The sequence below is a fragment of the Helianthus annuus genome, chromosome 9 (assembly GCF_002127325.2).
Source record: "Helianthus annuus cultivar XRQ/B chromosome 9, HanXRQr2.0-SUNRISE, whole genome shotgun sequence".
Taxonomy (NCBI): domain Eukaryota; kingdom Viridiplantae; phylum Streptophyta; class Magnoliopsida; order Asterales; family Asteraceae; genus Helianthus; species Helianthus annuus.
In genome coordinates this window covers 82,263,951-82,274,446 of record NC_035441.2, presented here as the reverse complement: position 1 = coordinate 82,274,446, position 10,496 = coordinate 82,263,951, and the positions used below count along the sequence as shown (strand labels likewise).

Genomic DNA, 10,496 nt, shown 5'->3' with positions numbered 1-10,496 from the left:
GGCCATTGGATCATCTCTTTATCAGGGGCCAGGAGCTGCGCGGATCGGAGCATTAGGGACGACCCTAATATTGGCCATATGAAGCAATAGCGCGAAACATGATGATGTCACCTCTAAGCTCGATATCTTGTGCCGAGGTGGCTCAATATACTCGTTTAATTTATAATCTATATAAAAATTATATAATATGTCATACAGTTGAATATATTTTTTATCAAAATTATGATGTATTTGGGATAAACAATTTTACCCTAATTAAAATTTATTTTGAACGACGTTTGAAACTTCTTCTAATACCCGATTTTGATGCTTCGGGCCTGACTCACCCAATAACAGCATCAAAAAGGAAGCCCGCCACTGTAAGAAAATATATCTTGAGTCAATTTTGAATCTGAAACCTTAGAGATCTCATGCTTTTATCATCACCCTATGCCATTGGACCAAAAGGCCAATTGCTTTTACCCTAATTAAAAACAAGTAATAATTAATTTAGTGTATTACCAATATGGGTGGTGGTTTATTGGCAAAAATAAAACCTTTAAAATATTTTAAAAGAAAAGGTCTTGGGTTCAAGTCCTTAGACCGGAGGGAACAAAAGAAATTTATCGTAAAAAAATAATTGAGGTAGCTTAATCACCTATCCAAAACAATTTGGTACACTAACCTCACTTAAAATTTCATAGAGTAATGATTTATTTATGTAGAAGTATCAAGTCATTCTATCCATCATCCCCCAAAACGTTGACTGTGTTTTACTCCTGATCCCTTATCCTCAAAACAACCCTAAACATGGCGGAGCTCCGATCACTCGGAAACACAGGCCTCAAACTCAGCAGCGTCGGGTTCGGTGCATCCCCTCTCGGCAGCGTCTTCGGCCCCGTTTCCGATGAAGAAGCCATTGCCACTGTTCGCGAAGCATTCCGACTCGGCATCAATTTCTTCGACACATCACCGTCAGTATCTCTTTTTAATTAATTAACCTCATCAGTGTGATTTATTTTCAGGATGGAATACTAACCCTAGCGGTTACCTTTTTTATGATTTTGTTGCATACATATTATTATTAATGATATGCATTTTAATTATTGATGTGCCTCACCTAGTCATAGGCGAGAGAGCTTGCGCCTGAGGTCGCCGCCTCACGCTCGTTTTAAAAAATGCTGCATTCTCAGACCTTTGGGGTTTTTGTTAAAATTGGTAGTCCAAATAATGTGTGTGTTCTGAGTTTAGGTATTATGGTGGAACTTTGTCTGAGAAAGTACTCGGAAAGGCTCTGAAGGCTGTTGGGGTGCCGAGGAACGAGTACATTGTGTCAACCAAGTGCGGGAGGTATAAAGAGGGCTTCGATTTCAGTGCCGAAAGGGTAACTAAGAGTATTGATGAGAGTTTAGAACGCCTGCAGATGGATTATGTTGATATATTACAGTGTCACGACATTGAATTTGGCTCACTTGATCAGGTGCTCGTTAATGATATTAGATTGGTTTATTGTATGTAACAATCACTCATCAATTTATTAGCTATCGTTCCCAGATTGTAAACGAGACAATTCCCGCCCTCCAGAAGTTGAAGGAAGCGGGGAAGATCAGGTTCATTGGTATAACCGGACTTCCATTGGGAATCTTTAGCTATGTGCTTGATCGCGTGCCACCGGGCACAGTTGATGTAATTCTTTCGTATTGTCATTATAGTATTAACGATACGACACTGGAAGATCTGATCCCGTACCTAAAAAGCAAAGGAGTTGGTGTGATCAGTGCATCCCCATTAGCAATGGGACTTCTCACAGAAAGTGGCCCTCCAGAGTGGCACCCAGCTTCACCCAAACTTAAGGTTTTTTTTTTCACTTCTTCTACTGTATTACTGTTCCACCAGTATATCATCATTGGTACCATGGATCGGAAATGTTGTAACTACGTGTAAAATCGATGTTTTTTATAATTTTGATCACAGGCTGCATGCCAGACTGCTGCTGCTTTCTGTAAAAAGAAGGGAAAGGATATCTCAAAATTAGCATTGCAATACAGTTTGTGTAATAAAGATATTTCTACCATACTTGTGGGGATGAAATCTGTTGAACAGGTCGGATATCATACTTTCAGTTTCATATTATACTTCAAATTTAGTAATGCTGTCGGTTTTCCAAGTAATTGAAGCACAGATTGTGCAAAAAAAGAAAGAAAGAAAGAAAGAAAGTAAACACACACCCGATTTTAAATATTTGATAATTCTTTTTTTCCATGAGTAAATTGCCAATAACGTTCACTTGATATGGGATCAATTTTGTGTATTCATTCTTGGTGAGGTTTCATCTAGAGGTGATAATTTCAACCCGTTAGCAGAATGCATGTCAATAAGTATATATTCTGTTGATAATGGTATATATATGTGTGTACGCCTATTAAACCTGTTTTTGTATAATGTTGCTTTTTATGTAAAGCAGTGTTGGCAAATCAACCTGATTGGGCCATTACCAAGCATTCCGGCCCGCGCACTCTGCCTGGTCTAGACTGTCATCAATCATGTATGGAATGCTAACTCGTAATGTATGGTTTTCTGATAATGTCTTCCTTTGATCAGGTGCGGCTTAATGTTGCAGCTGATACAGAACTTGCTAAGGGTGAAAAAGACGAGCAAACGCTAGCTGAGGTTGAAGAAATACTGAAACCGGTGAAGAATCAGACTTGGCCTAGCGGTATTCAACAAGTTTGAGCATTGTTCAAGTGTTTTTTATGAGCTGTACACTTGTTTATATATCCTGCAATCATCCGTGTGTATTAAATTTCTCAAGTACAGCATATTTGCGTAATGACTAAGACATGAAATACTTCTCGTATGGTCTCATAAAAAATATTCGGTGAATTGGTGTCTGATACGTAAAATAATAAATAGAAAGCAAGAATTGAATACCATATATGTAATGCTAACCAGGGACGAAAAACGTAATTAACTCTTTGGTCAAATAAACTCGAATTAAATCTTCTTTATCAATGCAAACTCTCGTTTAACATGTTAAATTATTTATTTTAATTGTTTGAGCCCGCATAAACTCTATTTCCTTCTTATGGCTACAAAAATGCCCCAAACCCTACCAGATTCATCCTCACACAAAACTTTCATTCAATTTTTTAAATCTAACCCGAAATTCAAAATATAATTTGGTCAAATAAAGTCGACCTGTATCTAGTTGATCAATGCAAACTCTAATTTAACATGTTTAATTTATTTGTTTAAATAATTTAAACCTGTACAAACTCAATTTCCTTCTTATGGCTACAAAAATGCACCAAACACTACCATATCCTCAGACAAAACGTTATTTTAATTTTTTGAAATCGAATCCGAAATTCAATATATAATTTGGTTCAACAAAGTGGAACCGTATGTAGTTGATCAATTCAAACTCTCATTTAACATATTCATTTTTTAAATATTTTGTGCCCGCATAGACTCCATTTTCTTTTCGGCTACACAGATGCCCCAAACCCTACCAAATCCACCCTAAGACAGATTTATCTAGTTTTTTAAACTCTAAACCGAAATTCATTATATAATTTTGACAAAACAAGTCGAATCAAATTTTTTTATCAATATAAACTCTCATTTAACATGTTAAATTTATTTATTTTAATTATTCGAGCCCGCGTAACTCCATTTCCTTCTTATGGCTATAAAAATGCACCAAACCCTACCAAATCCATCCACACAAAAAACTTTATTTTAATTTTTTTGAAATCTAATCTTAAATTCAATATACAATTTGTTCAGAAAGTCGAATCAAATCTTGTTAATCGATGCAAACTCTCATTTAATATGTTAAAATTATTTATTTTAATAATTTGAGCCTGCATAAACTCCATTTCCTTCTTATGTTACAAAAATGCACAAAACCATACCACATCCATCCTCACACAACACTTTATTTTAATTGTCTAAAATTTTAATTGAACAGAAGAGGTGAAGGAGGGACGGCGGCGAGAGATGGTAGTGGCGGTGGGAAAGCAAGAGGGGAAAGGGGCAGTAAAGGAGTCAAGGAGGGGTGAACGACGCCTCTCTAGGGACCTAAATGTTTTGGTCAAAAATTACCGAAGTAATTAAGTGATCAAATTAGTTAAGTGAGGTAGTGTGCTAGAAGTATGTATGAAAAATATGTTAGCCAAATTGTTTACAAAAACAGTTTAAGGATACGGCTCGGGATCTAGAGCTGTATCTATGATCAAGCAATGAACAAAAAATGTAAAGGGTGACACAGCATATACGAGGAAAGCTCTTGATCAATCTAGATCGCCGGCACAAAACCTCGGGAGCTGACAATCGCAACTGTCTTGTTCTTCTATTGCTTCAAATATCAGGATACAGTGCAGGATGTGGTGCGGATCAACTAAGTGTTTACAATGTAATTTGATTACAAGTGTTCGTGTGTAGTGACTGCTGAAAGCTAGAGAGCAAAAGTGTTCGAGAGCGTATGTGTAAGACTGCGTGCCTTAATCTGATCCACCCCCATCTATTTATAGTAAAACAAACGCAACAAACTATCCTAAATAACCGGGATCCGGCGAATATTCCCCACTCGAACATTGTAGACCTGGTCTTTCGGGTTCAACGTCTTTCACATAACAGATACGCCCGAGTCTTGAGGAGAAGAAGTCCACCTGACCGTTGATGACTTGTAGCCTCTTACCTGCACGTGAATTATTAAGTTAACACCAGGATATCGCCCGAGATGTTACCAGTATCTCGATTCAGTATCCTGATCACAAACAAACAGTCAAAAGCAAGATATTAGTCAGGATATTTAGGCTCAGAAAATGGCCCATAACAATTGTCCCCAAATATATCTGTTGGTATACCAATCCAATGGATATATTTCAAAACTTTATCTCATGGAACGAGGCAATTAATATGACGAGACCTTGAAATGACAATGTGCAACTTCCAATGCACTATTTACTCTTTACCCCCCCTGTCTTTAGCCTATATTAATCAAGGGATTCTTCATTATTTCTATCTTCAAGCGAATTTCAGGTACTTTTCCTCTCTATCTTCTCTGTTTTCTTTGTTTAGCTCCGCTATATCCCTCCATGGCTACTCGCACTAGATCACAATCGGCAGATTCAATCTCCCTCTTCGATAAACAAAACCTGCTCAAGGAACCTTCAAGGGAAGTATGCTCATTCTATAATGCCGACATCGCGGCTTTACGAGCTTCCGGTGCCTTCCCCGCTGGTGCAGTCTTTCGTCCATTTGACCGAGAGGTCCGATCGAATTTCTGTTCCGATGAGTGGGTGTGCTTCTTTGCTTATCCCTTCTCCATTGGTCTCCAATATCCGTTTTCACCCTTCATCTTCCGATTCTTTGAGTTGACTGGCCTTAGTTTCGCCCAAACCATGCCAATGGTTTGGCGCGTCCTAGCTACCCTGGAGCAGATTAAGGCTCGTCATATGCCGGACTTGTGCATCGAGGATCTTCCAATGGCCTATCGCTTAAGATCCCACGGATCTAGTCGGTTCCTTTTATTCTCCATCTCCAAGAATCCCCTCATTCTTAAAGCTACTAAAAATGAGGATAAATGGACAAGAAAATTCTTCTTCGTAAAAAGGGACTCCATCGATAGGGGTTCCGACCTTCCTAAGAGATGGCTAACCTCTGGTAGGACTTAGGGTTTTAGGAAAATCCCCAATCATATCCCGAAACTATATCCTGATATGTTTATCTTTTGCAGCGAATTTCAAGGAACTAGCTCCTCCCAGTGCTGAGTCGGTAGAAAGGATAAAGGAGATCTACAAGCTTCCAGAAAGTAAGAGGACCTTCACCTTGCTGTCTACAAGTTCAAGTCAAAGATCAAGCTCCAGCATGTCTGGTAAGTATACTTATCTTATCAAACTGACTATATTTCAAAAATGTAACGAGATCAATCGTTTCTTCCCTTATACAGTGCCAGTTATCAATCTCGAAGGCTTCCAACTCGATGAATTAGACAGCTACTCAAGCCTTGCCCCTGTCAAGCAAGAATCCAACCCGAAATCATCTGTCACACCGAAGGATACCAGTTCAAGACCATTGCTGCTCCCAAAGCTCCTCCAGCATCTAGGACCCGGGCCTCCAGCTCCCAAAAGAGGAAGGAAGCAGATCCTCCTACCACTCCCCATGTATTCCCATTCGAGAATCATGGGTTCACGGATTCCAGCAAATTCATGACAGGTTTCCTCAATCAGGTTAGTATCCTGACCTATATCCTGCACCATATGCTCATTACAAATGTCAATTTAGACTGATACCTGTTTCCTTACCTTGCAGGGCCTTGAACGGTTGGTATTCATCTATGAGGACGCATGCGGCTTGAACGTCATGTTAGAGAGCAAACTGAAGAAGGCTGAGGCTACCATCGCAGATCAAGCAGCAATCGCCACCGCCAAATCGGAACACTATGAAGCTAAGTACAAGGCCATGACTCAAGACCACCAATCTGCCATCTAGAACATCACCCAAGAGGCTCAAGCCAAGTCCGACGCGGCCCAGGTTCAACATGAGCAAGACATGGCTTCATACCGGGAGAGCCTTAAGAACTCAGTTATCATCTCCCTCCTCCAGGCCAGACTGAAAATGGCTTACGAGGCCAGGGGTTTGGGCTTTGAATGTCCTTCATGGAATATCAAAGCCTGGGAGATGAAATTGAAGGATCTTGGTGGCAACCCTGTGGAGCCCCCTTCAAAACCTGCTACAGAGGAACCCGCTATGGTGACTGAGAAGGTAGATGAGGATGCTGGTGGGGATGCTGCTGATGAGGCTAGGATGAACGCTGGAGAGGATGCTGCCGGAAAGGATGCTGCTGGAGAGGACATGTTGGAAGAGGGAGCTGCCCCCTAAGCGCAGCAATGTGGGCGATGATGGATGTATGTGCCGAGGCCGGAGCCCACTTTTTTAGGTTCGGTTGTTGTGGTTTGTTTAAACAATTTACATTTCCTGTCTTTGAACATTTTATATTTCCTGCACTAGAACAATATGATGACCAATGGTGGATGGGTCATGGGTTTCAGGATGAAGCCTTTGGTCATCAGTTAGTACGATGCAACGGTTGGAGGCGGATGGGTCTCATTTTGAGATGAAACCTTCAACCGTTGCGTAAATATGGTAAAAACTTAACTGTGCTTTTGGCGGATGGGCCTCGGTTTGAGGTGAAACCAAAAGCACAACTTTTGACTTGTTAATAATATAACCATCTTTTGACTTATCTGTTGTTGTCTTTTAATTTCTGTTATGCCTTACTTGGTTAGATTTTGCAAGATTAGTCTTACCATTTCCTTGAATACATCCTGATCAATATACTTAGTGGTATCCTACGAAGACTTTCGTCAAATAGGACTTCTCAAAATCCAAACAATTTAGACAAGGTTTCTAAAAAATAGTTCACTTTCCAAAATCTCCATTAATTAAAATAGAACTTTTCAAAGGAAAAAGATAATTTACTTAGAATTTATAAACAAATTCAATTCCGATTTTTAAACCCAAGTATCGTATCCCGAATATACCAACCAAATATCCTGAATCATATTTCGAGGATATATCTCGAGAATATATCCTAAAATATATCCTAATCAGGATACTTAAACTTTAAATATGACTTCAAAAGATCAAACAAATTGTCTAAGATTCACATAGGAAAGATCATACCAGGAATTGAGTGTAACCTTAGTATCAAACTCCAGTCCCTTTTGCAACTTTTCCCACTAAAATGTCCCCAGTCCGAGACACTTAGCCCAACCTTGATTTTTTGAGCTTCACATAATTGCTCTAGAAGGAATGTCCCCTGTGCGTGAAGTCTTTAAACACTTAGAAAAATTTAGATCATTAGTTCCAACTGTATAGACAATTCTTGCATTATAGGGGCAAGACCCAAAGATATACTGGGGATAACTCCTTAGTATCCTGGGGAAAATCCCAAATTTTCATGCACTACAGGCGGGAGTGTATAAACTCCAAGACTTAGAAAGGTGAAAACCTTTAAACCTTAGAGAGTATGAAAATACCCTTTCGCAAGAGAGGGTGATCAATCCTCATATACCTTAAGGATCCAGGGCATAGCCAACAGTAACGAAATTGTCAGCCACTTTTACATGAACTGGTCCCGCCACCTTGAACTATCCCTGGATAACTTGCGCTCCAGGCGGGGTGTTTAAACCCAATTCGTGAGAAAGGTGAATACCTTTAAACCTGTGAAGGGATCAGGATCCCTTAAACGTGAGAGAGGGGGCCAATCCTCTAATCTTTCGAAGTATCATGCGTGTGTATCCTGGAGCTACATCCCGAATCATATTCTGCAAAACAACCCTAAACTAAGGTGGGTGTTAGCCTGGCTAACACCCCTCCGATGCTTAAGTTAGTATTGAGTTCAAATAAAATAAATTATATTTAAAAGAGACAGAATTCATACCATTTTGAGTTAGAAATTAAGTTCTAAACTCACTTGAAATAGGCTTTGAGATGTATAGCATTCCAGGATCTTGGTAGCATATCCCCCTCCATATTCTTAAGTCGGTATGCTCCTTTCCCTGATTCTGATTCAATCTCATAGGGTCCTTCCCATTTTGGAGCTCACTTTCCATCGGCAGGATTGGTAGTATTCTGAAAAGCTTTTCTCAACACCCAATCTCCAACTTGAAACCTTCTAGTTCTTATATTTTTGTTGTATGCTCTGGATATCCTCTGTTGATATGCTGTCATCCTTAGCCTTGCTGCATCTCTTGTCTCATCAATAGTATCCAATTCCTGGCATAGGATTTTTAGGATTCTGCTTAGGATCCTGGAGGCTGGATCTTGCTGTAGGTATTACCATTTCTGTCGGGATCACCGCTTCTGCTCCAAACACCAAGGAAAACGGGGTTTGGCCGGTTGCGTTTTTCACCGTTGTTCTATCAGCCCATAAAACAAAGGGTAATTCTTCTGTCCATCCTTTTTTGGCTCCTAGTCTCTTTTTCAGGTTGTTGACAATTATCTTGTTCGAGGATTCTACTTGTCCAATCGCTTGAGGATGTACCAGTGTGGATGTGATCATTTTGATTCCCCAACTTTTGCAAAAATCAGTAGTCCTCTTGCTTATAAACTGGGATCCATTATCACAAATGATTTCAGCTGGTACTCCAAATCTAGTCAGGATATTTCTCTTTATAAAGGATACTACTTCCTCGTCTCTGACTTGCACAAATGCTTCGGCTTCCACCCACTTAGAGAAATAATCAGTCATTGCTAACATAAAGACTTTTCCTCCTGGAGCTTTTGGTAATTTCCCTACTATGTCCATTCCCCATTTCATGAATGGCCAAGGGGAAACTATAGGATATAATGGTTCAGCTGGTTGATGCAGAATGTTGCTATGCCTTTGACATGCGTCACATCTTCGAGCATATTCCACAGCATCTTTCTTCATTGTCGGCCAATAGTATCATGTCCTTAATACTTTCGAAAATAATGACCTGCCCCCAGTATGGTTACCACAATCCCCCTCATGTATATCCTGAAGCACTTCCATAGCCTCAGGGTCCTTCAAGCATCTTAGGTATGGACCTGCAAGAGATTTCTTATACAAAATATTATTTATGATGGTGAATCGTGATACCTTCATCCTAAATGCCTTAGGATTTTCGTCTTCAGGAATGTGTCCTTCCTTGAGATATCTTATGATTGGAGTCATCCAGGATCCAGTATCCTTCTCAGGATCATGACCAGAATCCTGAATGCTTGTTACCACTTTATACTGAGCTTTGAAGGGATACATAGCAGGATACAGGATATGAAGTATCGGTATTTGGGTCCCCTCCGGTATCCTGACTGATGATCCTAAGTTTGTCAAGGCATCCGTTTCAGCATTATCCTCTCTTGGTACCTGTTCAAGTGTAAAAACATCAAAATATCCTGCTAATTTTTTGAGAATATCGAGGTATTCAATTAACTTCTCACCTTTAACTGCATAGGATCCATTAAAATGATTAGTGATTAACAAAGAGTCAACATATACTAGCAAACTTTTAATATTCATGTTCTTAGCCAATTCTAATCCTGCAATCAAAGCCTCATATTCTGCTTCATTATTAGTGGCAGGAAATTCGCATCTAATAGCCTGGGGTAATATGTCCCCCGTGGCGATTTTAGTAGTATACCGAGACCTACACCTCTTACATTAGATGAACCATCAGTATATAATATCCAGGATTCTAAGTTTTCTCCTAGTTGTTGTACCTCTAAATCTACTTAATTTTGAATGTCACTACTGAAATCAGCCACAAAGTCAGCTAAAGCCTGAGACTTTATGGCATTTCTAGGTTCATACACTAAGTCATAAGCACTTAATTTCACCGACCACTTAGCCATTCTACCGGACATCTCTGGTTTCCTAAGCACATTTTTAACAGGATAATTAGTTTTAACATGAATCCTATGTGTCTCAAAGTAATGTCTAAGTTTTGTTGATGCCATAACTAGGGCTAATATTAACTTTTCTA

At 39.5% G+C, this 10,496-nt stretch overlaps 1 protein-coding gene across 3 annotated transcripts; it reads left to right on the top strand.

Moving 5' to 3' along the window:
- The first annotated feature begins 684 nt into the window (after positions 1 to 684).
- On the top strand, positions 685 to 2,862 carry LOC110877998 (L-galactose dehydrogenase). 3 transcript variants are annotated; one of them, XM_022126244.2, is made up of 6 exons: positions 707 to 953; positions 1,231 to 1,459; positions 1,534 to 1,833; positions 1,954 to 2,082; positions 2,444 to 2,503; positions 2,581 to 2,862. In XM_022126244.2, the coding sequence occupies exons 1-6, from the start codon at positions 790 to 792 to the stop codon at positions 2,710 to 2,712; spliced, it is 1,014 nt and encodes a 337-aa protein (XP_021981936.1). In that variant the 5' UTR covers positions 707 to 789; the 3' UTR covers positions 2,713 to 2,862. The 3 variants fall into 3 exon arrangements, with proteins under 3 accessions (XP_021981937.1, XP_021981936.1, XP_035833330.1); XM_035977437.1 differs by having other exon boundaries at positions 2,444 to 2,524; positions 2,600 to 2,862; XM_022126245.2 differs by lacking the exon at positions 2,444 to 2,503 and having other exon boundaries at positions 685 to 953.
- Positions 2,863 to 10,496: the final 7,634 nt, after the last annotated feature.

What these genes read in the sequence shown, in the direction of transcription:
- LOC110877998 (XM_022126244.2), top strand. Translation starts at nt 790, where the DNA reads ATGGCGGAGCTCCGATCACTCGGAAACACAGGCCTCAAACTCAGCAGC. An exon ending in AATTTCTTCGACACATCACC is followed by an intron (nt 954 to 1,230) that starts GTCAGTATCTCT and finishes TTCTGAGTTTAG; the next exon opens with GTATTATGGTGGAACTTTGT. An exon ending in GGATGAAATCTGTTGAACAG is followed by an intron (nt 2,083 to 2,443) that starts GTCGGATATCAT and finishes TATGTAAAGCAG; the next exon opens with TGTTGGCAAATCAACCTGAT.